At 43.7% G+C, this 27678-nt stretch overlaps 1 protein-coding gene across 1 annotated transcript in view; it reads right to left on the bottom strand.

Annotated features, from left to right (window-relative positions):
- LOC117345580 (zinc finger protein 850-like) overlaps nucleotides 1-27678 on the bottom strand; it is a 249153-nt gene that overhangs the window by 199238 nt on the left and 22237 nt on the right. Inside the window, exon 3 of the mRNA XM_033914425.1 lies at nucleotides 18258-18381. Coding sequence (XP_033770316.1) covers nucleotides 18258-18381 — 124 coding nt within the window. The remainder of the gene's footprint in view (nucleotides 1-18257; nucleotides 18382-27678) is intronic.

Here is a 27678-nt window from a genome sequence, read left to right as displayed (position 1 = left end):
TAATGTCCAATTTGTGGTGATCTCCACCCACGCCCCTCAATAGGCCGATAACCTCCCTGTGGAGACTCAGCTGACGGCTTGGCATTATAACTGCTTCTTTGGAGTTGTAGTGGGATCTTTATGTTTGAGGGCACCTGCTCCCCTCACCCCCCCCCCCACCCCACACACACACACACACAAACACACAATCTTTATCTGGAGTTTTGAAGCAATCTCTGGCCTGAAGGTCTTCCTGAGAACTGGTGATATCGCCTGGAAGCCCGAAAATTACCATGACCTGACCTCCTAGGGGTTCGAGACCTGCTGTCCAGTAATGATTTTGGCTTGTGGTCCTGCACGCAGGCCATAAGATAATTCAGGCTTTTCCCAAAAAGTAACTGTCTCTTGAATGGCAGTTTATTCAGGATTGCCTTAGTGGAGGAATCCCCCACCCACTGTCTGAACCATAGCATCCTGTGGGCAGAAATGGAGTAAGCTGACATTTTGCTCACAACTCTGAAAAGCTTGCACATGGCATTGTTGCTGAGGAACTGCGCTCTTGGTGGTGGTGGTGGGGGAACCCCCCGGCACCAGCAGGGCTATGATCTCAGAGGGTTCCATGCAGCCCTTGATAATCATCTTCTTCAAATATCATATTAATGATGTCAGGGGGTAAACCCTGACAAGGACATCCAGATAGCCCCTGGGGATGCTGCCTACTTCCGGGATGCTGCCTACTTCCTTTTTGGAGATTTCAGCCGCATTGCAGCTGTGTTTCACCAGGAATGCACATGCGCTGCTCCCTGGGTCAAACTTAAACTTTTTTTCCTGGTTCCTCAGACTAACTGGGTACTGACATCCCCTGAGGGACCAGAGGAGGCTATGTAAGCGACTCCTGTCTCCCTCACATGCTACGTGACACATGGAACACAGCAGCCCCTCAGATGGCTATCAACTGCAAATTGGGCATGAATCCAAGGTATCTTGGCCTGAGGAGTCTATCCCTCCTGTTTTTGTTTTCAAATAGGGAAATCCAAGATGGCCGCTGTGGCAGAGATTTTAGTGCCAAAAAAAGCCCAGGGGAGCTAAAAAGCACAGTTACTTACCGTAACAGGTCCAGGGACAGCAGGCAGATATTCTCACATGTGGGTGACGTCATCTACGGAGCCCCAGCGCTGACAGTTTTTCAAGCAAACTTGATTGAAGTTTCAAGCTTGCTATGCTGCACCACGCATGTGCATGCCTTCTCCCTCCACTAGAGGGCGCATCCCCACCTCGTGGTCCTCAGTTCCATAGCCAGCAAAGAAGCCATCCCCGGGGAGGAGGGCGGGTTGTGAGAATATCTGCCTGCTGTCCCTGGATAACACCTGTTACGGTAAGTACCGTATTTGCCGGCGTATAAGACGACTGGGCGTATAAGACGACCCCCCAACTTTTACAGTTAAAATATAGAGTTTGTTATATACTCGCCGTATAAGACTACCCCTTCTTCTGCACACCTTCTGCACAACAAATAGTTGCACTATGTATTTTATTACACACTGCCTTTAATGTAAACTGTAAAATTGCAGGACATCAATGGGACAGGAGTGCCAGCCCTACACAGCCATACACAGCGGCACGCCTCCTGCTCGCCCCCGCAACTTCCTTAAGGGCTAGACTCCACACACGGCCGCATGTGCGAGAGACGTAGTAAAGAGAAAAGGGGTGGGGCCAGAGCGCCGCTGCTTCCCGCTGCGCAGGATGAAGGAGCTGGCACCCTTGTCACACTGATGTCCCGCCATGGCCCCGCTGATGTCCCGGCAGGTTTACTAGTACCGTAAGCACCATAAGGAGGTAAGGAAGGAGATGTTAGGGCATGTAAAGTAAGGGCATGTAAACAGTGGCGTACCTAGGGTATGTGGCACCCGGGGCCCATCATTTTTTGACACCCCCCCTATGTAAAAAAATATTTTTTGTAATGACCATGAAACAGAATAAATGGTCAGAATAGAAACAGGCAGTGAAAATTTTCTTATATTCCAAACATAACATAACATAAATTATGTCTGAATTGTCATGACATCAGAATACATATGGAGTAGTTGCAGGTGATGCTTGGGACAGTTCTGATTGTGTTAGTTCGGTTTTATGTGTTTTTTGAATAGAAGGGTTTTTATTTCTTTTTGAAGGTTTTGCAGTCTGTGGTCGATGTCAATTGGTTGTAGAGTTGGGGGTCGAGTGTTGCAGCTCGAATGGCTAGGAGGTTGTCGAACAGTTTTTTTCTTTTGACGTTTTTGGTTGGAGGGTGTGTGAATGGTGCGTGAGTTCTCCTATGTCTGTTTGAAGTGGATTGAATTATTTAGCTGAAGAAATTAGTTACCCCCTCATCCCACACACATTAATTCTCTTCCATTTTTGTTCCCATTATAAAAAACACTGATAAGTTCCCAGAAAAAAAATACATTAAAATAAGAAGTGAAAACAAAGGCCCCTACAGATGAGAACATAACATAAGAATAGCCTAACTGGGTCAGACCAATGGTCCATCATGCCCAGTAGCCCATTCTCATGGTAGCCAATCCAGGACACTAATACCTGGTCAAAACCCAAAGAGTAGCAACATTCCATGCTACCGATCCAGGGCAAGCAGACACTTCCCCCATGTCTTAATAACAGATTATGGACTTTTCCTCCAGGAATTTGTCCAAATCTTTCTTAACACCAGCTACACTATCTGCTTTTACCATAACTTCTGGCCACTTCATTTTTAAGTTTAGATCTTTCCTTTCAAACAGAGACCTTGCTAGATGTCAAATACAGCACAAGGTAACTTTACATGGACTTAGCTGTGCAGGAAATGTGAATCTCCTCATACACCCACCATATAGTGCAAAAATGTGCAAAGGTCTGTTTTTTTCTTTCGATCACTACATAGCCTAATGCCACACAAGCAGCGCTGTTACAAACATATTCTGTAGGTCAATGCTAAGGATAACAAAGTTTCCTTCCTTGGACCAGAAGGAGATAAACCACTGGAAGAGATCCCAAAACAACACCCAAAGACCCACTCAGTGTGTGAACCAGTTGAGTGGAGTGGACTAACTGGGGGGTGGAAATGGGCCCGGAGTTTGCTCAGCAGAATTTCCCAGACCACCTCTTCCTCTCAACACATTGACACGCTGCCACCATCACCACTAGGAACACCTCACTGGGTAGGCCAGCTATGCTATAAACTTTATAAAACACATTATTATATTTTCTTATAAAGCACATATTTTAACTGAACTCTCTGACATCCTCAGCCTTTCCATTCACAAAAATAGAAGGAAGAAAAGTTCCCATTTCCTGCTGTCTCATGTCCCCGGCCTATACAATATTTTTTTTCTGCAGACCCTTCAAAAGTCTGACCAAATCCTCGTTTCACTTGCATTATAAAGTACTGAGGATGCCATCTCTCCCCAATCCCAGGTCCTAAAGTCTAAGACAGTAGCAAACTAATGCTGCCAGATACAGGAAAAAAAATTTTGATTCGATTCAGTCCTATTGAATTGGTTTTTCAATTCAATTTTCCTGCCCAGTTGGGTGATTTTTTTCAAAACTCCTGGTAGGTTTTATAGCTTTTTCACCCCCTTTGGCTTCTCCTAACCACACTGGCGCTGTGGTGTAAATAAAATAAAGAAACAAAAAGGACTTTTCCTCTCTCTGTTAAATCCTAGCTCACGTTTGCAGTCCAACACCAGCTCTGGCAGGATACACATTTCAAATCTGACATATTATAATCACAAAACAGAAAATAAAATTAATTTTTCTACCTTTTGTTGTCTGGTTATATTTCAAATCTTGTTGGTCCAAGGCTCTGGTTTTCTTCTGATAACTTGCTTGCCAGGGTCTCCTTCTTTCTGCATGCTAACCATCCATCTGCCAACTCTGTCCTCCCTTTCCATTTCCCTTCCCTTCCCAGAAAGTCTGGTATCTTTCCTTTTTTTCATCTCCCTCCACAGATCCACCTTTTCTTAAATACCCTTTCATCCGGCATCTCTCCCTCCTTCCCCACCATCCCAGAGTCCACCATCTCTCCCTTTCTTTTCCTAATTACCCTCCTATCCAGTATCTCTATCCCTCCTCCACACCATCCCTTGTGTCCAATTTCTCTCCCTTTCTGTTCCTTCCCTCCCTAAATCCCATGGTCCATCATCTCTCTCCCTCTCCTCTATTTTCAGACCCATTATTTCTTCCCCCCTCCCAAAGTTTGGCATATGCACATCTCTTTGAACACCCCCTTCCCTCCGTGTACTTCTAAATCATGGTCCCCCCCAAAGGCCTGTCCCCCCTTAAAGGTATGCCTGTCCCCCCTTGAAGGCCTGTCCCATCCCCTTGTAGGCCTGTCCCATCCCCTTGTAGCTTCTCCCCCCGCTTGTAGGCCTGTCCCCCCTTGAAGGCCTGCCTGCCTGCCTTTCCCCCCCTTGAAGGCCTGTCCCCCCTTGAAGGCCTGTCCCCCCCCTTGAAGGCCTGTCCCACCCCCTTGTAGGCCTGTCCCCCCCCTTGTAGGCCTGTCCCCCCTTGAAGGCCTGCACCCCCCCCCGAAGGCCTGCACTCCCTTGAAGGTCTGCACCCCCCCGAAGGCCTGTCCCCCCCCCTTGAAGGCCTGTCCCACCCCCTTGTAGGCCTGTCCCCCCCTTGTAGGCCTGTCCCCCCTTGAAGTCCTGCCTCTCTCCCCCTTGAAGGCCTGTCTCCCCCTTGAAGGCCTGCACCCCCCCTTGAAGGCCTGCACCCCCCTTGAAGTTCTGCACTCCCTTGAAAGTCTGCACCCCCCCCGAAGGCCTGTCCCCCCCTTGAAGGCCTGTCCCACCCCCTTGTAGGCCTGTCCCCCCTTATAGGCCTGTCTCCCCCTTGAAGGCCTGCCTGCCTGCCTTTCCCCCCTTGAAGGCCTGCACCCCCTTGAAGGTCTGCACCCCCCCAAAGGCCTGAACCCCCCCGAAGGCCTGCACCCCCCCTGAAGGCCTGCACCCCTTGAAGATCTGCACCCCCCCCCGAAGGCCTGTCCCCCCTTGAAGGCCTGCCTGCCTGCCTGTCACCCCCCTCCCCCTTGAAAGCCTGCCTGCATGCCCGCCCGCCCCACCCTGAAGGCCTGATGCCCCGACCCACCCCGAAGGACCGCTCGCCCCCCTGGCCTCCCCGCACCACCTATGAAGCAGCCGCAGCAGGATCGCGAAGTCAGCGTCAGCGATCCCTGCGCTGCTTCCTGCGCCACGGTCCCGCCCCTCCTCTGACGTCAGAGGAGGGGCGGGATCGCTGACGCTGACTTCGCGATCCTGCTGCGGACTGCTTCACAGGTGGTGCAGGAAGGTCAGTGGGGCGAGCGGTCCTTCGGGGGTGGGGGGGGGGATTGAACGGCAAGGCCAGGAGCACCCCCTTAGGGCTGGCACCCGGGGCGCACCGCCCCCTCCGCCCCCCCCTTGGTACGCCACTGCATGTAAACAGTACCTGGCGTATAAGACGACCCCCGACTTTGGGGAGGATTTTAAGGTACTGAAAAGTCGTCTTATACGCCGGCAAATACGGTAACTGTGCTTTATCCCAGGACAAGCAGGCAGCTTATTCTCACATGTGGGTGACCTCCAAGCCAACCAAAAAAGGGCAGGTGGGAGGATGGCAATTTAGGAAAACAGATTACGCAAAACCGACTGGCCAAACTGGCCGTCGCTTCTGGACAACGTATCCAGACAGTAGTGGGAGGTGAAAGTATGAACCGAAGACCAAGTGGCAGCCTTGCAGATGTCCTCCACCGGAGTAGACCGGAGGAAAGCGACAGAAGCTGCCATCGCTCGGACTTTATGTCCCGTGACCCGACCATGCAGCGCGAGACCAGCCTGAGCGTAGCAAAAAGAAATACAAGCAGCCAACCAGTTAGACAAGGTGCGCTTGGAAACAGGACGTCCCAATCGATTAGGGTCGAAGGACAAAAATAATTGAGGAACCTTCCGATGAGACTGAGTGCGTTGAAGATAAAAAGCCAACGCCCTCTTACAGTCAAGCGTGTGAAGCGCCACCTCACCAGGATGCGAGTGGGGCTTCGGAAAGAACACCGGAAGAACAATGGACTGATTGAGGTGGAAATCAGACACAACCTTTGGCAAAAATTTAGGATGGGTGCGAAGAACCACCTTGTCATGATGAAACACAGTAAAAGGCGGGTCCGCAACCAAAGCCTGCAGCTCACTAATCCGACGAGTGGACGTGAGCGCAAGTAAAAAGATCACCTTCCACGTGAGAAACTTAAGATGAGATTTGTCAGTAGGCTCAAAAGGAGGCTTCATCAGCTGAGCCAAGACCACAATGAGATCCCAAACTACAGGAGGAGGTTTCAGAGGAGGATGAACATTCACAAGACCCCGCATGAAACGAGTCACCAGAGGATGAAGAGAGAGAGATCGACCCTCAAGGTGCCGATGGAAAGCAGCAATAGCACTGAGATGCACCCGAATGGAAGTTGTCTTCAGCCCAGACTTGGACAGATGCAACAAATATTCCAGAACCGAAGACACCGGAACCGAACCCGGATCCAGATGGTGCGAAGAACACCAGGATGAAAATCTGGTCCACTTCTGGGAATAACAAAGCCGAGTCGAGACCTTGCGCGAGGCTTCCAAAACCTCCCTGACAGACTGAGAAACAGAAACCGAAGTCAAGGGGAAAGGAACCAAGCCGTCAGATGTAAGGACTGAAGATTGGGATGCAACAGCGAACCCCGACTCTGAGACAGCAGAGAGGGAAAAACAGGCAGAAGCAGAGGCTCCCTGACACTGAGTTGAAGGAGCAGGGAGAACCAGTGCTGACGAGGCCAACGAGGCGCAATGAGAATCATAGTGGCTCTGGTCGACTTGAGATGTACCAACGTCCTCAAGATCAGAGGGAAAGGAGGAAACGCATAAAGGAACCTCCCTCCCCAGTCGAGAAGAAAGGCATCGGCCTCGAGACGGTCCGGGGAGTACATCTGAGAACAATAGAGGGGCAGTTTGTGAGTCTCTGGGGAGGCAAACAGATCCACCTGAGGAGTCCCCCAGCGGTCGAAGACTTCGTGCAGAACTCGGGAGTTCAGCGACCACTCGTGTGGTTGGAGAAGACGACTGAGTTTGTCGGCCAGAATGTAAACCGCCCGAAGGAAGATGTTCTGGGAGGCCGCCCATTCCCAAAGGCGCAGGGCTTCCCGGCACAGAGACCAAGAGCCCGTCCCCCCTTGCTTGTTCACATAGTACATCGCCACTTGGTTGTCCGTCCACACGAGGACTACCTGATCGTGCAGCAGGTGGCAGAACGCTCGAGCCGCTAGAAAAATGGCACGAAGCTCCAACACATTGATGTGACAAAGACGGTCCTTCGCCGACCATAGACCTTGAGTCCGCAGACCGTCGAGATGAGCCCCCCATGCATACTCCGAAGAGTCCTTGGTCAGGACCTTGCGATGCGGAGGGACGAGAAAGAGCAAACCCCCGGAAAGATTGGAAGAATTGGTCCACCAACGGAGCGAGCGTCTCAAGGAAGGAGTCACTGTTATAGGGCAGGAGACTGGGTCCCGATCCTGATGCCACTGGGAGGCCAAGGTCCACTGAGGAAGTCTCAGGTGCAAGCGGGCGAACGGAGTGACATGGACCGTCGATGCCATGTGGCCGAGAAGAATCATCAGGCGCTGTGCCAATACTGAGGGCAGCAGCGAAACCTGACGACTCAATCGAAGCAGGGCCTCCAACCGAGGCGGTGGGAGGAATGAACGGAGGCGAACCGTGTCCAGAACGGCCCCGATAAACTGAAGGGATTGAGCCGGGCACAACTGAGACTTGGGAAAGTTCACTTCGAACCCCAGACGTTGAAGGAAGATGATAGTCTGTCGGGTCGCTGAGATAACCCCCTCCCTGGAAGAGGCCTTGATCAGCCAATCGACCAGGTAGGGAAAGACCTGCAGACCCTGAGAACGCAGGGCCGCCGCAACCACCACCATGCACTTCGTGAAGACTCGAGGGGACGAAGCCAAGCCAAAGGGGAGGACCCGATACTGAAGGTGCCAATCCCCCACCTGGAACCGTAGAAACTTGCGGAAGGCAGGATGCACAGGTCCAGAGAGCACATCCAGTCCCCTTCGTCCAACAGTGGGTACAGGACCGGAAGCGACAACATACGGAACTTCTCCCGGACAAGGAACTTGTTGAGCTTCCGGAGATCCAAAATGGGGCGCAAGTCCCCGGTCTTTTTCGGGACTAGAAAATAACGGGAGTAAAACCCCCGTCCCCGTTGATCTGGGGGAACCCGCTCCACCGCCCGAAGGCTCAACAGGGCCTTGGCTTCCGAAAGAAGAAGGGGAAGCTGTGCTCGGTGTGACAGAGACGCGTCCGGCGGATTGTCCGGCGGCGTAGTCATGAAGTTTAGTGAGTAACCCTCCGAGATGACAAGGAGCACCCGGCGAAGAGCGACCCCGCCGCCGAGGCGACCCCCGAGGGCGCTTAGGCTTACGGGAACGATGCTTCGCCCGAGGCCGACCCGAGGCCGAGGATCCCCGGGAGGACCTCGACGAGGAAGAAGAAGAGGAAATCCGTCGGACCCTGCGCACCTTGTCCCGAGGCCGCACACTCCGCTCAGGCTGGTCGACTACTGAGGTCGAGGGCAAGGTCAGAGTCGAGGTCGGGACCCCCGGAGCCGAGGCCGAGGCTGCCGAGACCGAGGTTGCCGAGGCCGAGGCTGCCGGGGCCGAAGTCGGCTGCAGATGGGCCAGGGCACAGGACAGCTCCGAGGCGATCATCGCCCGGAGCATGTCCTGAAAGACGGGTATTGCCATCATCGATGGCATGTCCGAAGTCGGTGGGTGCTCCCTCGAGGGCGACCTCGACAACGAGTATTCCCGCGGGGCACCCGACTTGGACACCCGGGGCGGGGCCAAGGACGACCCACCCGCCCCCGTTGAGGATCCCGAGGATGGCTTCTTCGAAGACCCTGGAGCAGAGGAAGGAAGCGAGAACTTACCCATTGTCGGCTTCGAGGTCGATTTCGAGGAAGAAGTCGGCCGCGGCGAGGTCGAGGGAGTCGAGGCCGAGGTCAAGGCCGGGGCCGAGGCCAAGGCCGACGTCGAGGCCTTCCCCGCCGCGGGATCCACAGCAAAGAGCTCCGCCATACGGGCACGCCGGCGGCGGAGAGCACGAGGTTGAAACGTGGAGCACCGAGTGCAGGAGTCAGTAGGGTGATCTGCACCCAGGCAAAGCAGGCACCACCGGTGGGGATCGGTGATAGAGAGCAACCGATCGCACCGGGTGCACTTTTTAAAGCCCGTCAAGGGACGGGACATGAACTCAAAAAAAGGCCGGGAACGAGCGAGGTCCCGCGGCCGCGGCTGCCAGGAGCCCCCGGAGCCGAAACAAAACTTTTTTTTTTTTTTTCCGACGATAACGAACACACGAACTAAGAAAAACAACAAATCACGCACAGCGACCGAGAAAACACACCCAGCCACGGTGTCAGAAGGCAAAGGGCACGGAGCACAAATTCCACAGGGCTTCTGGCTCCGCAGAAAAAACTGAACTGAACTGAGGACCACGAGGTGGTGATGCGCCCTCTAGTGGAGGGAGAAGGCATGCACATGCGTGGTGCAGCATAGCAAGCTTGAAACTTCAATCAAGTTTGCTTGAAAAGCTGTCCGCGCTGGGGCTCCGTAGATGACGTCACCCACAGGTGAGAATATGCTGCCTGCTTGTCCTGGGATAAATAGCGATTTTAGAGGTGGGGAGACCTATATCTAACCCCGAAACCCCCCAAAAATCAATTTTGAGGACCCTACCCTCCCTGACTTAGGTTATCAGGCTCTCAGCCTGTTACTCACTATGCCATGCTGTGTGCTGGGAGCTGCAAGTGTAGAAACTGCATACAGTTTACAAAGAGAACTTCTGAGAGCTCAACCCCCACCAGAACCCGTGCATGCCAAGTGAGAGTAGGAAAGCAGTCAGGCCTAATCCTGGAAAAACCACCATAGAGCCACTCAGCGTGCATGCAAGCCCACTGCGGATGAACCTGGGACGAGCCTTGCTCCCAAGGGAATGGTTCCTAAGCTCCTGAACTGTTAGTGCAGAGCAGGCTGTCAAAGTGGATGCACTGCAAAAAAGTCTGCCCCTTGGAAGCAGATTCTCTACCTTAGAGTCTGCGCTCTCCCACAGCCAGACCTATCCCACAAAAGGGATTCTCTGCAGCACCAAAAAGCCTCGCAAACAGTTAGCAAAAAACCGAATTTAAAGGAAAAGAAACACAAGCAGAAAAGACAAGCTCCTATAATAATAATAATAATTTATTTCTTGTATATCGCCCCACCAGCATTTCTAGGCGGTTCACAACAGAAGAACTAAAACATTTCAGTTAAAAAGTATAATTTAAAAAACCCCCAACTATTATAACTACTACATCCATTAAATACAGCATCTGATAAAAAGTACATTTAAAATACAGAGCCTAATAAAAAAATACCTTCTTTAGATATCAACATTCTTGTTTATCAAATAGGTGAGTTTTCAATAATTTCCTAAATGTAAGATAAGAATAGGCTTGAACAATCAGCGGACTCATCCAGGAGTTCAACTTCCCCGCCTGATATTCCAATGTTCTGTCCAAAAAAGTCTTATAGCGACAGGCCCTTGGGGTAGGGAAGACAACTGAGGAATTGAAGGACAGCCCAGAGGGATAGAAGGAGAAGCAAAAGAATGTAAATAACGATCCCTAGAAGAATTTTCAGAAGAAGAGATTGACTACCCACAAGTTCAGGAATAGTTTGGAGACATTATGGTGTGACCTGCACAGGTAGGGTGAGAGTTGATTTGGTGGGCCAGAATTAGGACTGGTATCTCCAGCAAAGAGTAAGAGAAGGAACAAGAGAGTATAGAGAAGAGTAGGGGAGGATTGGCAAAAGTGATGAAGATGAGATGTGCTCAGACAGAATGGAGATGGATAAATGAAAGAGAAAATATTGAAACTTGAGAGCTGAGAATTTAGAAGACAAAATGGATGATTACATGACAAAATCAGGAAGTAGTCCTTGTGGTATGCAGTGCTCAGAGAATTGAGCGATGTCCTGGCAAAACCGTTGGCTGAGCTATTCAATCTCTCCCTAAGTAAGGGAAAGTTCCCCTGGACTTGAAATTAGCTAATGTCGTTCCTCTGCATAAAAAGGGTTGCAGGGCAGAGGCTGCGAATTATAGACCGGTGAGTCTCACATCAATAGTGTGCAAACTCATGGAAACACTAATTAAAAGCAAATTGGACACGATCTTGAATGAAGGGAATCTTCGGGATCCCACTCAGCATGGATTCACCAAGGGTAGGTCCTGCCAATCCAATCTCATCAGCTTCTTTGACTGGGTAACAAGAAAGTTGGACTTGGGAGAGTCTTTGGACGTCATGTACCTGGACTTCAGTAAAGCTTCTGACAGTGTCCCACACCGAAGGCTGCTAAGCAAGATGGAATCGATGGGGTTAGGAGAGACACTAACTGCATGGGTCAATGATTGGCTGAGTGGCAGACTTCAGAGGGTGGTGGTTAATGGTACCCTCTCTAAAACATCGGAGGTGACCAGTGGAGTGCCGCAGGGCTCGGTCCTGGGTCCACTCCTTTTCAACATATTCATAGGGGATCTGACTCAAGGGCTTCAAGGTAAAATAACACTATTCGCCGATGACGCCAAACTATGTAATATAGTAAGTGAATGTAGTTTACAGAATTATATGGCGCAGGACCTGCTTACATTGGAAAGTTGGTCCTCAACCTGGCAGCTAGGCTTCAATGCTAAGAAATGTAAGGTCATGCACCTCGGAAGCGGAAATCCAGGCAGGACGTACTTCTTGAACGGAGAAACTTTAACTAGGACTTCAGCAGAACGAGATTTAGGAGTAATCATCAGTGCAGACATGAAAACTGCCAATCAAGTGGAGAAGGCTTCATCTAAGGCAAGGCAGATACTGGGTTGTATCAATAGAAGTTTCGTCAGCCGAAAGCCTGAAGTCATAATGCCGTTGTACAGGGCCATGGTGAGACCTCATCTGGAGTACTGTGTGCAATTCTGGAGGCCACATTACAGTAAAGATGTGCGCAGAATTGAATCGGTTCAGCGGACGGCCACCAGGATGATCTCGGGGCTCAAGGGTCTCTCGTATGAAGAGAGACTGAACAAATTGCAGCTCTACACTCTCGAGGAACGTAAGAAGAGGGGAGACATGATAGAAACATTTAAGTACCTCGCGGGACGTGTCGAAGTGGAAGATGATATTTTCTTTCTCAAGGGACCCTCGGCCACAAGAGGGCACCCGCTCAAACTCAGGGGCGGAAAATTTCATGGCGACACCAGAAAGTATTTCTTCACAGAGAGAGTGGTTATCATTGGAACAAGCTTCCAATGCAGGTGATCGAGGCAGACAGCGTGCCAGACTTTAAGAATAAATGGGATACCCATGTGGGATCCCTACGAGGGTCAAGATAAGGAAATTGGGTCATTAGGGCATAGATAGGGGGTGGGTAAGCAGAGTGGGCAGACTTGATGGGCTGTAGCCCTTTTCTGCCATCATCTTCTATGTTTCTATGGTTTGAAATGGGGAATAAGACTGAGAAAAGTCAGTATTAAGATTTAGTGTAGTGGAGCCATTTGAAACAGAAGAAAGGAAAATAAAAACTTGTGGAATTAGACTAATGCGAGCCATCAGGCAGCTGGAGGGAGAACAGGGTAGCCAGAACAGATTAGAGTGGAACTGGAAATCACTCCTGAATAAGCAGATGGGCTGCAAGAACTCCCAGGCACCTGGCAAGCAGCCAGGGTAAGCACTGGGTAGGGAGAGAACAAGCTCAAGTAGATTAGAGTGGACCAGGAAGTCATCCCAAAGAACACTGAGAGAAATATGCAGATGAGGTTCAAGACCTCCCCTTAACTACATGTCACATCATCCACAGTTAACAGATTGCATTTTTCAGCAATGGTGTAGCCAGTCAATTCAAGCAGAAATTCTTATTCTGCAATCTCACAGCTATGAAGGCAGATTACACTGGTCAACAAAAAAAAAAAGTTTTTCTTTGCTACTGAGAATTTAAGAAGTGTTCTTAGTTAATTTAATGACGCTTTCAGATCTGTAATTGAAATTCAGCTAGCACGTCAGGTTTCTGAGATACATGTTACTGATTTTTTAGACAGTTTGCCATATCGGCACAATATTGTAAGTATGAACTGTGTCCCACCAAACTTGTGTTAAGGCGTTTACTCTGAAAACAAACACGAAGACAATAAGGAGATATGTTACAGCATATATTTATGCCTCTCTTAACTCATACAAAAGTGATGTCAACATCTCATCATGTTCTGAAATGTTTGTGCTGTACATTTGTCCCTCTTTGCAAGAACTAACAATAGTCTCCTATCATACTGGGACTAAACTTTCTCTGATATCTGATTTCCATCACTTTGATATCTTGATGAAATCTTTCCCCATGCTCATCGCTGACATCACCAAGATTGGGTGGGAAGAAGTTGAGGTGAGAATGTAAGAAGTGCATTTTAAGTGACATTCTGGCACCTATTAGTTGATACGCTGTCAGCATGTTCTCCACAAGCTCAACACAATTCTCTGATCTGTGATTAGCAAGAAAATTCTGAACCAGTACAAATGCTTCCCATGTTGCTGATTCAGCTGGGTTTAGCTTCTGTTTGAATGCATCATCAAGGATCAATTCACAGATTTCGGGTCCAACAAAAACATCTTTGATTTTTGGCTTCTTTTTCTCAAAACCAAACATACTTTTTAGGTGCTGAAATGCATCACCATTTCTGTCCATTGCCTTGACAAAATTTTTCAGCAGACCCAGTTTTATGTGAAGTGCTGGAAGACAGATTTTCTCATGATGTACTAACGGTAGGTGCTTTCACATTGTATCTGCCAGGTATTGATTCAACTTGGTTTGGCCATTGTTTCTGCCTGTAGTGGTTGACATCATCATGACTGTTCCAAAGACACAAGAAGCATATGTAGTTGGTGTACCCCAGTTGCAGACCCAGAAAGAGTGACACAACTTTGAGATCACCATAGAGGTTCCACTGGTGATCTGCATAGCATATGAGTTTTAAAAGTGTCTCCACTGACTCATATGTTTCCTTCAACCCAACTGCATGAGCAACAGGAACAGATGGCTTCTAGTTTCCATTGTGTAAAAGTATCGCTTTAAGGCTTGCTTTACTTGAATCAATGAATAGTCTCCATTCGTCAGAAATATGTTCATATACCAGTTCCTGCATGAGACCATTAATATCAGTACAGAAACAAATGTTTCATTCCATTTGGTAAAAGGAAGCCAGGATGGTGTGATGATCACGGAAAAAAGATATTTTGGTGGCCTGCCTTAAAATATTCCATTGCTTTAGCTTTGAACCCAACAATTCTGCTTTATCCTTTGATAGTGACAAGTCTAACCAGATCATTAAGATCTTTTTGAGTTAGCTGGTGAGGTTGTTTTTCATCCACTTCAGGTTCATACAATTCCTCCACAGCAGCAGAGGCACATTCTTCATCTGAACTTTCGGCACATTGTGCTGCAGATGTGGAAGGAAGAATTGGAACTGGATTTTCCAAGTCATGAGGAATGGGTTTAATTGCAGATGGGCAACCAGGATACACAAATTTTGATTTATTCCTCTCTATGAATCCAGTAATTTTTGTCATACAAAAATAACAGTCTTGAGTGATGATTTGTTGGTTCACACCACACCATGTGTACAGCGAAAGGCATCTTCTTCTGTTTCCCATTCAGCCACTGTGTTAATCTGGAATAGCAGACAGTGCAGCACACATGAGGTGCCCACGCTTTATCTTGGTTGCCAACTTTACAGCCAAAATAATGCTTGTATTGTGACCAAGCAGACACAAGGCCTGCCATGGTCCCAGATAAGCTGGGGGAAAAAGTAAAAACAAAACCCCGAAAGGAAAAACCCAGGATCTCCCAGAGGTATATTGTGGGAGATAATGCCAGTGACCACCAGGAGGAGCCAGTTTTATCTGGGGAAGAAGGGAGTGAGTTTGATCCTAGTCACCACCAGGGGAGCTCTAGAGGCCCCTGGACTTCTGCTGACACTCCCAGAATAAGCCACGCCCCTAGAGTACATAAGCCAGCAGTGGCATTCAAGCCAACAAGCCAGTTAGGGAGGAAGTTTAGGTCTTGCCTCCCTAAGGATTCACCTGGGCCTAACAGGGACAACAGGCCTATACCGATGGAATGGACTGAGGCTGAACAAGCAGAAGGCTTACCATTCCTGAGCGAGGAGCTTATGGACTTCCAAGAAGCTGGTACTGGCTGTGAATCCAATTATCCTGAATTAATGCAGGTGGACCTGGCTTCAAGCCACAAACAGTGAGTGTGATGTGTTTTGGACTGTTTGTGTGCTGTTTTCTGGAATGTTGATTTTGAGGAAGCTGTGAGAGAGTGTGGGGAGAGGTTTTGCTTCCACCTTGGGAGGGAATTTGTGAAAGCCTATCTTAAGGCCTTTATTTTGGCAAAACCTATTGCACTCTCCTGTTCCTGGCAGACATATACTGTTGCCAGAGGCTATCCTTATTTTCTTTAATGACTGAGAATTAAGGAAACTAGAATGCTGAACTTTAGTTTTGATTTAATGAAATACCTGCTTTGGAGCAGGCAGAGCTGGCTCTGTAGCGAGCTGAAGTCACAAGAGTAATTGAGACTTATTAAGCAGTGGAAGAAAGTTTGGACTTTATTTTTGGACTGCTTTATTTTCTTGCCCCTTTTGGCAGTTGTGTTTTTTTTTTGTCTTTAATGCTGTAAGGAATCCTGACGAATGTAGCAAAGTTTGAGGAATTACTTACCTGCCTTAAGAGTTGAGTAAACTGAACTATTGCTCTAAGCAACCCTATTGTTGGGACTTTATTTTTGAGTTTAATTTTGAGTGCTGTTGAAGAGTCCGGTCCTGCAGGGTGACTCCATGTCGGGTCACACGCTGGTGCACTGTTGGTTGTAGCCACCAGGATTTATACAGAGCCATGCCCTGGGCTATAGTGGTGGTCACAGTATGCACTTTGAAGTCTGCTGAACAGATTCTTTCGCTGATCTTGTGCAGTAAATTGTCCACAGACATAACAGAAATTATCCGGATGGTTAACACAACCTCGTCTGTTCATAATAATTATAATATCTTAGACAAAAACAAACAAAATATAAAAATTCACAGATAGAAAAAGCAAGACAATCACTTTTTAGTATACACTTTCAAATTACTGGTATATGTGATCGATGAGCTGTCCTAAAATGCAATATTATGCTACAGAAACAATAAAATACCAACGCTTCACTGTAGCGTTATTGATGAAAATGATATAAACACAAACTTAAACACATAACTTAAAAATAGGATGTGATAAACGAAAACTGTTTTCAAATTTGGGGGTCCTTTTATCAAGCTGCGGTAGGGGTTTAATGTGTGTAATATCGCGCGTTAAACCACCTGCCACGCTAGCTGCTAATGCCTGCATTGAGCAAGCGTTAGTTTTTAGCCGGCCATGGGGGTTAGCACGTGATGAAATGTCTGACGCGCTAACCCCGCTAGCGTGGCTTGATAAAAGGATCCCTTAGTGTCAGCATGTGGCCCTTGTAAGATACAGGTGACAGAACTCCAGTAGCAAAATGCTTGTTGACCAGTGTTATAATTTGGATGTCCAGTGACACTTCTTTGCACTAGGACACAGATAAGGTGTCATCAATGAAATGGGAGAATTCTGAAGAGAGTAGTATGGAATGATATTAAAAGTGGAAAATATATTGCTATTGTTCAAGTTGCTGCCTAAACAGCATTTGCAGTCATGGTTCTAATAGCCACTGCAGAGAAAAGTACACAGCCAGCGAGACAAGTTGGATCAGCATTGGAATAGTATTGGGGTATTCTGCGGCACAAAACATATATACTGTTTCATACCAAATAGTGAGTATTGTGTTTATCAGCAAGCAATAACAGTGATGCTTCTGGTAGCTTTCTAAAAACTATTAACAGTCTGAAATAAACACAGAAGCACTGCAATTAAGGCCAACAGCAATTATAAAAACCATATGTTGATCTATACAGTGGTCTCAAACTCGCGGCCTGCCAAGTACTATTTTGAGGCCCTCAGTATTATAAAGAATGATTCTTTATGGAAAACTTGTGCCTTGCGGCGGTTGCGTTCTGGAACATTGCCCGCCTTAATGCTGTAACCTCACGCATCTGTACGCAATTGCCCTCTCCACTCCACCTCACAATCACATACAGACGCAGGAAAGCGCTTGCGTGAGGTTACAGCAGTGAGGCAGGCAACTTTCCAGAATGTAAGGTAACTATTGGAGGCAGTGCAGCTTGTGCGTCCGTCCAGTGCTGGAGGAGGTGAGAGATGAAAGCGGTTGCGGACGCAACCACTGAACACTTAAGGCACAAGTTTTCCATAAAGAATCATTCTTTATAATACTAGGGCCTCAAAATAATTGGTCCAAAATCTTGTCTCTTGCAGTTGATACTTTGATGGTTTTTCACTTTCTGCATGTTGTACTGCTTTCAGAAGCAGTTGTACTGCTATCAGAAGCAATTAAGGAAAGATTTATAAACTATAACGGTTATAGTTTATAAATATTTCCTTAATTGTTTCTGATAATTTCAGATTTCAGATAATCCACATTTTGGATTTCTAGGTACTTACCTCATGCAAAGTTGTCATTTCTTTAATAAGTCATTAACTATTTTTTCTGCGGCCCTCCAAGTACCTAGAAATCCAAAATGTGGCCCTGCAAAGGGTTTGAGTTTGAGACCACTAATCTATACAGATATATCACTGATGTAATAAAATTTTGCAGAATGGTAGTCCCTTTGCTATTCCATTACTCATGGAAGTGCCTTCAGAATTCACCATATGCAAGAACTAGAGCTCTTTCCATGACAGAACCATCTTTGTGGAATAAGCTTTCTGAAGCTTCCCTCTGTGAAAGGAATTATCTACTGTACATTTTTGTAAGGGATTAAAGCGTGGTTATGGGGGCTGCTTTTCAGATAAGGAATCAATTTATTGATTTAGTAGAGAATAGTCTGTTTGTATTATTAAGATTTTGTTGCAATTGTGCAACTTCTTATCTTTGTACATAGCCTCAAGTTTTGCACCAGAAGCAACAGAAGTGATTTACTAAGTGTTATGATGATATCACCATCATCATCATTAACAACATTAGTACAAACAAATCAAGGAACAGGACACTATAGTGAGCTTACCTATCTCAAGCATGGTTTCATAATTTCTTTTCATGTTTCTGTAGCGGACTTTTTCCCAGTTCCCCATCTCTGCCCACTCCTCTTTAGTGAAATAAGCTGAAATGTCTTTAAATGCATCATACATCTACCAGATAGAAAAGACAAAACAAGTCTGTTAATTGTCCAATTAGATATTTTTCCTTACCTAATCTCACCTATAACCAACCTAGTGTAGTTCTTCCCAATCATTGCAATTTTACTCTGTAAACTGATCAGAGACTTGCTGATGGTCGGTATATCAAATATAGAATAAACTTGGAAACTTGAAATTAGGTTCTTACATTGGCAATCTTCTTTCTTGTAAATCTTTTTTTTTTTAATATCTTTATTCCTTTTTACATTATACAAACAAGTGTACAATAAATCAAGTCATACTATACATTCTTCACTTGAAACTTTACAATCATCTTGTACCATAAATTACCTCCCCTCCCTCCCTTTCCAAATATTTTTGTAACTACTCATCCTAATGTCATAAAACCCACCCATCCACCCTCCCACCCTATACATACTAAATGGGAATAAATTCAATTATTTATTATAGTAATCAATTAATGGTCCCCACACATCTTTAAATTTCTTATAATATCCTTTCTTAATTGCCAATGTTTTTTCCATTTCATACACATGACACACCGAACTCCACCAGAAACAGTAATTCAACCCCCTGTAGTCTTTCCAGTTGTATGTTATTTGTTGGATGGCAACTCCTGTTAAAATCATTAACAGCTTATTATTATTCGAGGAGATTTGACTTTTGGCCCTCATAGACATCCCAAACAAAACTGTGTCATATGACAGGGCCACATGATTCTCTAACATACAATTTATTTGTCCCCAGATCAATTTCCAAAAATTATTAATAAGAGGACAATAAAATAATAAATGATCTAGGGTTCCAGCCTCAAGATGACAATGCCAACATCTATTAGACTTAGAGCAATCCAATTTTTGTAAACGAACAGGGGTCCAGAGTGCTCTATGCAACAGGAAAAACCATGTTTGCCTCATAGACGCAACAATGTACATCTTATCCTCCAAGACCAAATACGTGGCCATTGAGATGCATTAATTTTATGCTTAATCTCAATGCTCCAAATATCTCTAAGTACAGTCCTTTGTTTTTTATTTAAATAGCCAGATAATGTTTTATACCACTGCACGGCCTGGTGACCCAGAAAATCTGCCTGGAAGCATAAGAATTCTAGAGTAAAATGAGTATTTAAAGACTTCAATTCAGGGAACCCTGCCTGAATGGCCTGCTTCAATTGCAACCATTTATAACTTTGTTTTTTATCAAGACCAAATTTATGTTGCAATTGTGAAAACTCCAGCAGCTTACCATCATTAATAACATCATTTAAAGTACGTATTCCTGCCTCAATCCAATCCTTCCAGACAATCATAAAACCGCCTATTTGTATCTTGGAGTTCAGCCATATGTTTTGACAAGTAGATTTTTGAATAGTAATAGGAGTTAAATTGTTAACATATTTTAATGTTGTCCATGTGTCCATTAATATCCTATTGGTTTTCCTTATTCTAGGCATTTTAATGCTAAGCAGATGACGAAGCCTGATAGGAGACATGAGCTGCCACTCCAACCATAACCAATCTGGAAGCTTCTCCATGAGTTCTGGGAGGACCCAATACATACCCTATAAACCTATAAAAATTTGGAAAATTTACCCCTCCCTCCTCAATTGGTTTTTGTAAAGTCACTAGAGAAATTCTTACAGCTTTACCCAGCCAAATAAATTTACTAAGAATATTGTTTAATTTTTTATAAAAAGACCCCTGAAAAAAAACTGGTATCATTCCCATTTGATAGCAAACCACAGGCAATATCATCATTTTGACAGTTTGAACTCTTCCCCACCAAGATAATTGTAAAGGATTCCATTGCTCACATAACTCTGTTACTTTTTGCAATAAACTTTTTTCATTCATTATAATTGTCTCATCAAGTGTGTTTTTTATCCATATACCTAAGTATTTTATTCCTTCTTCTTTCCATATAAAAGGGAATGAATCGAATCCTTTTGTGCAATGCACATTTAAAGGAAGAACTTCTGATTTAGTCCAATTTATTTTATATCCTGAAAACTTTCCAAATTTTTCTATCAAATCCAATAAATTTGGAATGGTTGTTTCAGGATTCCTCAAATGAAGTAATATATCATCCGCATATGCAGAAACTTTATATTCTTTAACCTTATGCGATATACCCTGTATCTCCTCTTCCTGTTGAATAGCTAGTAATAAGGGTTCAAGCACTATATCAAAAAGTAAAGGAGATGGAGGACATCCCTGTCTCACTCCCCTTTGCAATTTAAAACAATCAGAAAAATTATTATTGATATATAATCTAGCAACAGGAGAGCTATACAGTGTTTTAATCATTTGTATAAATCCCGAACCAATAACAAACCATTCCATGGCCTGATACATAAATGTCCATTCCACCCGATCAAAAGCTTTCTCTGCATCTAGAGACACAGAAAAAGCCGGATCTCCAATTTCTTTTATTAAATATAACATTTGCAATGCCAATCTGGTATTATTAGAAGAGTGTCTCTGAGCAACAAACCCTGTTTGATGCATACCAATTATGTGAGGAAGAGCTTTTGCCAAACATATAGCCAAAAGTTTGGCTAATAATTTACCATCCACATTTATCAAAGAAATAGGCCTGTAATTTGAAATCAGAATGGGATCTTTATTTGGCTTCGGCAAAACAATAGTTAATGATTCTGCCATAGTGCCTGTTATACAACCTTTCTTTAGTTGATTCTGATATAAATTTAATAAATGGGGTAAAAGAGTATTTTGAAATGCTTTATAAAACTCTACCGTAAAACCATCATCACCTGGAGCGGTCCCCACTCTAAGAGACTTCAATGCTGTTTGTAATTCTTGTAAAGATATTGGATTTTCCAAACTTCTTTTTATATGATCAGGAATCTTCGGACCTTCAATATTATTTAAAAACTCTACACCATCTTTTTCTTTACTTAAATAAGACTCAGAAGAATACAGGTTTTTATAATAATTTAAAAATTGTTTTAAAATAGGACCAATCTGAGAATATCACCTTTTTCATCTTTTATTGCATTCATTTTCATCTTTCTTTTTTTCACTTTAAGATAATTAGCCAATAATCTTCCCGCCTTATTTGAACTACCATAATACAAAGCTTGCTGACAGAGAATATTTTTTTAGCCAATTTAGAAGAAATCTCATTGTATTTATATTTTGCTTTTAATAAAGCTTGTAACATAGAATTCTTCCACTTATTAATTAATTTCGATTCTAAGTCTTTTATTTCTTGTTCCACTTCAGTAAATTGCTTATTTAGTTGTTTTTTTTGAATAGGCTGAAAATGATATAATTTGCCCTCTCATCGTTGCCTTAAAAGCATCCCATATTATTTCTAAAGACACTTCCTCTGTAATATTATTTTGAAAATATTCATCAATTTTTGATTGAAATTCTTCACAAAATTTTGGATATGCAAACAATGCATTATTAAATCTCCAGACAGGCCTAATATTATCTGGATCATTAAAATTTAAATTAATCCACACTCCACCATGATCTGATAAAATTATTGGTTCTATAGAGGCTTGAGTAACATCTTGTATTAGCCCATCAAAAACAAAAATATAATCAATTCTGGAAAAAGATTTATGAACATGTGAATAAAATGAAAAATCTCGATCATTAAAATGAAGAATTCTCCAAATATCCTTTAAATTACAAGAATTTATAAAATTTTCCAACCCTAAAGATTTTAAAATTTTACTAGGTTTTTTATCCTATAAAGGGTCCATAACAGCATTAAAATCTCCTGCCACTATCAAATTATTTTAAAGAAAAAATACAGGGACTAATATATAAAGGTCCAAGTCAGTAAAGATGATTATGATGAAAAATAAAGACTGACTGCATTGGTAATAAATATCAGCGGTAAGAGGGCTGATGACAACTTAGAAAAACGCTCAGAAAAAGTGAAACTCTGAGGGGGGTGAATACCTCCCCTTGGGCAAGAGTTTACAATCCAATCATTGCATTTGCTGTTTGAAGCATCACTCTCTGACCGCTGGTAAAGCTTAATCAATTCAATAATTTTAGTTGACAAAATTTTTGTTCAAAAATCTATCATACACGAACTCTCTTGCTCTTTAAACGATACTGTACACTTATCTGTGCAAGCTTGTAAGGATTATGGTAGTAAGGGCTCTAGGGGTCTCAACGTGGCCCCGTTTCGATAATCTTCTTCAGGAGACCCGATACTGCACACTCTGAGACCTTGTGCTAATCGTATCTTTGCAACAAGAGATGATCTAAAATTACAACAGACATTTATCAATCACAGCGCACAAAATATACTTGCAGTGCGCTGTAAAAACTTATACTTGTTTGTAGCCTGGTTAAACAGTTGTGATGTTAACTTGCATTTCACGCTGACGAAAGACTACCACCAAGTGCCTCTTTTGGATATCAATATCCGGTTGATTGATGGGAGTTTTCAAACGAGCATCTACCGAAAACCCACTGATCGTAATAATTTACTTCAATATGACAGTTTTCACCCAAAACATCTAAGGGACAATATCCCTGCCGGACAATTTCTGAGACTCCGGAGATTGTGTACTTCTACACAGGATTACATCTCTAAGGCAGAAACCATGAAAACTAGATTTGAAGAAAAAGGGTATCCTGGCACTGTAATTAAGAAAGCATATAAGAGGGGCTTGTATGCCAATCGTACCTTACTGTTAGAACCACATCCTAGAAGGGAAGACCAACCTCTAGTATGTGTGTTACCCTACTCTCACCTGGCATTCCACATCAAACGCACTATCAAACAACATTGGCATGTGATGCAGTACCATTCGGAGTTTCAGGAGCCCCCTCGGTTTGCGTTTTCCAGAAATCAAAACTTGAAGCAAAGGCTGGTTCGTTCCCAGTTTTTATGCTGTCAACGGAACACCCCCACCGCCACGAGTGGGCATAATCCGTGTGGTCACTGCAAAATGTGCCAGTATAGTGTTCCTTTACAGGATATGAGTCTCAACATCAAAAGAAGACCAATTTCTTTTGTCTCAGATTGCAACACGAAACAAGTCGTGTACATAGTACAATGCCCTTGTGGCTTATGTTACGTGGGTTGCACAGTGCGGAGTGTCAAGACTAGAATAGGTGAACATATAAGTAGAATAAACTCAGGCATACAAGAAGCCCCCCTTGTACAGCATTGGATGCAACAGCGTCATGACATCTCTGGTTTAAAATTTTCTGTGTTAGACACAGTACATTCTGTCAGAGGGGGTAATATACCTAAACTCCTCTGGCAGAAGGAACAGAAATGGATTTTCGAGTTGAACACACTTCATCCCAATGGACTTAATAACGAGATTGAGTGGGTGGCTTTTTTATGATTTCAGCTTTTGATTCCAGCTTTGCTATGATTTCAGCCTTTTTAGTGAATCTGGCCAGTAGTTTGGACATTTTGGTGTTTTTTCAAATGAACTTTATTTACAGTGATTGCACCATAATCATTACAGTAACCTTTGACGTCAGCAGTTCAGTGACGTCATCACGTTCCGTCGGAGGTCACCCCTCCTCCTCACAGTAGTATAAAACCAGTGAGGAGTGAAGCGGTCTCCGTCGTTTGGACTTTCTAAATTTGGCAAACGGTATGTGGATAATTTTCTGCTTTCATGTTCTACTTGTCCATACACAGCGCTTCTCACCTTCATGTTTGCTACAAACAAGTATAAGTTTTTACAGCGCACTGCAAGTATATTTTGTGCGCTGTGATTGATAAATGTCTGTTGTAATTTTAGATCATCTCTTGTTGCAAAGATACGATTAGCACAAGGTCTCAGAGTGTGCAGTATCGGGTCTCCTGAAGAAGATTATCGAAACGGGGCCACGTTGAGACCCCTAGAGCCCTTACTACCATAATCCTTACAAGCTTGCACAGATAAGTGTACAGTATCGTTTAAAGAGCAAGAGAGTTCGTGTATGATAGATTTTTGAACAAAAATTTTGTCAACTAAAATTATTGAATTGATTAAGCTTTACCAGCGGTCAGAGAGTGATGCTTCAAACAGCAAATGCAATGATTGGATTGTAAACTCTTGCCCAAGGGGAGGTATTCACCCCCCTCAGAGTTTCACTTTTTCTGAGCGTTTTTCTAAGTTGTCATCAGCCCTCTTACCGCTGATATTTATTACCAATGCAGTCAGTCTTTATTTTTCATCACTATCAAATTATTAGCAGCCAGTGGTAAAATTATTGGTTGTAGAGTTTTAAAATATTCAATTTGATTCGAATTAGGGACATACACATTAAATAACGCCACGGTATTATTGCCCATACTCATGTTCACATGTACCCACCTTCCTAATTTATCTGCAGCCACCATACTAAATCCTGCTGAACATTTTTTATTTATTAAAATAGCTACCCCAGCTTTTTTCCCCACCGCCGGTGCAAAAAAACAATCCTTCACCCAATTACCAATTAATTTTTTTGATTCATCTCCATTAAGGTGAGTCTCTTGTATGAAATAGACATCCGCATTCAGTTTTTTTAAATATAGCAATGTTTTTTTTCTTTTTATCGGATGGTTGAGACCATTAACATTTAGTGAAAGAATCTTTAGAGTCATTATGTCAAATCAAACCAATAAACCAAAATATTCCCAACATCAATATTATATCCTCTTTTCAAAATTATTATTAGACCCCATCCCCTCCCCTGTACCCCTCCCCATACCCTTAATCCCCACCCCCTCCCTTCCCTCCCTTAAATTACATGCCAGCTTTGAAACGCACACCTTGACTAGGCAATAGATAAACTCCCCACAAGCTATATTTATAATTTCTAATCCATTAGCCAGATCATTATAATATTAAATGAAAATCACTTTATCAAACAAGACTTCTTTATCAAGGATTACCTCCTCCTTTTTTTTTTTTTTTTTTTTCTCCTTTCTCTCATAAACCATCTTTTCCCTACTCACTCATTACAAATAAGATATCTTTGTAATAAATAAATAATCAAATAAACTTTTAAAATTACAATCATCGAAACCATATCCACCTTTTAGAGCAGATTACACCCCATACCCTCAAGTCAATTAACACCTTTAAATATTATTTAATATATATTAGAAATCATCCTTCCTAACTTTTTCTTTTCAAAAAGTATATTAAAGTCAGACCAACTTTTAGCAAAACCTACAGTATTATGACCACTGTTACATTAACAGATTTGCAAATGCAAAACCTTAGTCCATACATAATATCAAACTTCCTCTTCTTGAAATGAGGTGCTGTATGCCACATAAAGTCACATTCCAAATCTCCTCTTGCTTGCAGATTCATTCCAACTAGTGTCCTCTCACTTTCTGCTTATACATTCTCATTCACATCCTTTGGTCCATATAAAATCTCCTCTTCAAACTATTTTTCATAAAGATTTGCAGCGGCCACGATTTCAGACTTATGGTGTCAATCAAAAATCCTTCACCTCAGACATATATAATCCCTGTTTCTTTATTATTGACCACCACATATCTGTCATTTTTATTTTAATGCCAGGCCAACTATATATCAGAACCATCTTTAATAAATCCTCTGCTGCATTAATGGATTTTCCATTACAATGTCATTATTCCATATATCACAGCAGACTTCCCCTTTTATTTTTTCAGTTAAAAATTATAAGGCATACAAAGTCACATTCCAATACACATCTTGCTTGTAGAATATACTTTCTCATTCTCAGTATCATATATAACTTATCTCCTTCAAACTGTTTTCCACAATCCTCCAACATTTCCTCAGTCTGTCTTTCCAATCAGCAAGTCAATTCAGTCCATCTATTCAACCACTGTCCTTTAAAAAGTCTGTAATATTGCATCTCATATACTTTTTACAGGCTACATTCCATTTGCCTCCTGACAAGATGGAATGTGGAATGTTTTTGAATCCAACTGCAGTCCTTCCTTCAGAATTCCATTAACTTTTTTAAACATATGAATTTCTCAAACAAAAATAAACATTACAACCAAGAAAGTAAATACTTTCATCCATATCTTCTCTTAAGTAGCCATTGGTGATTCACACTGCTCCAGAAACTTCTTAAGTTTTGCTGCAGATTCAAAATTCAAAGTTTTATTCTTATAAGTGACCCGCATAATTTCCGGGTATATGAGACCATATCTAGCTCCCAGACTTCTCAGCTGTGGTCTCAGGTCCAATGACTGCTTCCTCTTTTGTGCCGTTGCTCTAGCAAAGTCAGGAACGATGTAAATCTTAGAGTTCTGACATTTTAAATTTTTATTATCTTTGGCCAATTTAATTATTTCAGCTACCTGCTGATATCTCAGTAGCTTAAAAATCAGTGGACGTGGTCCTTTCTGGCTGCTTGTCAATCTCGTTGGGACCCTGTGCACGCGTTCGATTTCCAACGGAAATTTATTTTTTATCGGGAGCACCTTTGGCAAAAAATTGAGCAAAAATCCAATCGGATCCGACTGTTCAATTCCCTCCGGGACCCCAAGCACCCTTAAATTGCTCCTTCATTCCCTATTAGATAAATCTTCCAGCTCCCTTTTCAGCGCTTCAATTTCTTTACTGTGTTCCTTATGCTGTACACTTTCCTCCTCACACTTTTCCACTCGTTTCTCTATTTGGTCCACTTTCAATTCCATCACTTGCAGTTTATTATTTAACACACCATCTCTTCCTTTACTTCTTTTATACTTTTAGCACATTCTAAAACTATTTCTTTTACCGCCTGGATTTCCTTCATTATGTCTTTATTTTCTACATCCTCCGGCGGCAACGGAACTGACAGCGGGGAAGCCGTATCAAGTTTTGACCGCTTCACACTTCCTGAGCCGCTTCCTGCTGTCAAATTTTTATTTTGCTTACCCAAAGCCATAATCAATCTCCAATTCACTTTTCAGAGCAAAATTTGAAATTTTTCCCGACTATATTATCTGTCAGTTAGCTTGCCTTCACAGAGCTACTCCATTATCCAGCCATCTTCGTCCGCTCCAAAGCCACGCCCCCCTTTCTTGTAAATCTACATTCTGTTCCTGAACAAGTGAGCAGTTAATCCCATCTTGTGAGATTTCTTATAGGGAGCTTCCTTTACATATTTTTTATCCTCCCCTCTTACCTCAGGACTGCCCTTTGACTTCCAGTTGATACAAAAGCAGACAATCATTTCTGTATAGGACACAGATAAGGAGAAGGGTACGGGGATACTCCCTGGGAAACTAGTATAATCTGCTCACATTAAGTTACATTACAACAATGAAACATGCATAATTAGCATGAAATAATTTACTAAGGAG

This window comes from Geotrypetes seraphini, chromosome 11 (assembly GCF_902459505.1).
Source record: "Geotrypetes seraphini chromosome 11, aGeoSer1.1, whole genome shotgun sequence".
In the NCBI taxonomy this organism is placed as follows: Eukaryota; Metazoa; Chordata; class Amphibia; order Gymnophiona; family Dermophiidae; genus Geotrypetes; species Geotrypetes seraphini.
The sequence above is the reverse complement of the archived record's forward strand: the minus strand, read 5'-3'. Positions and strand labels throughout refer to the sequence as shown.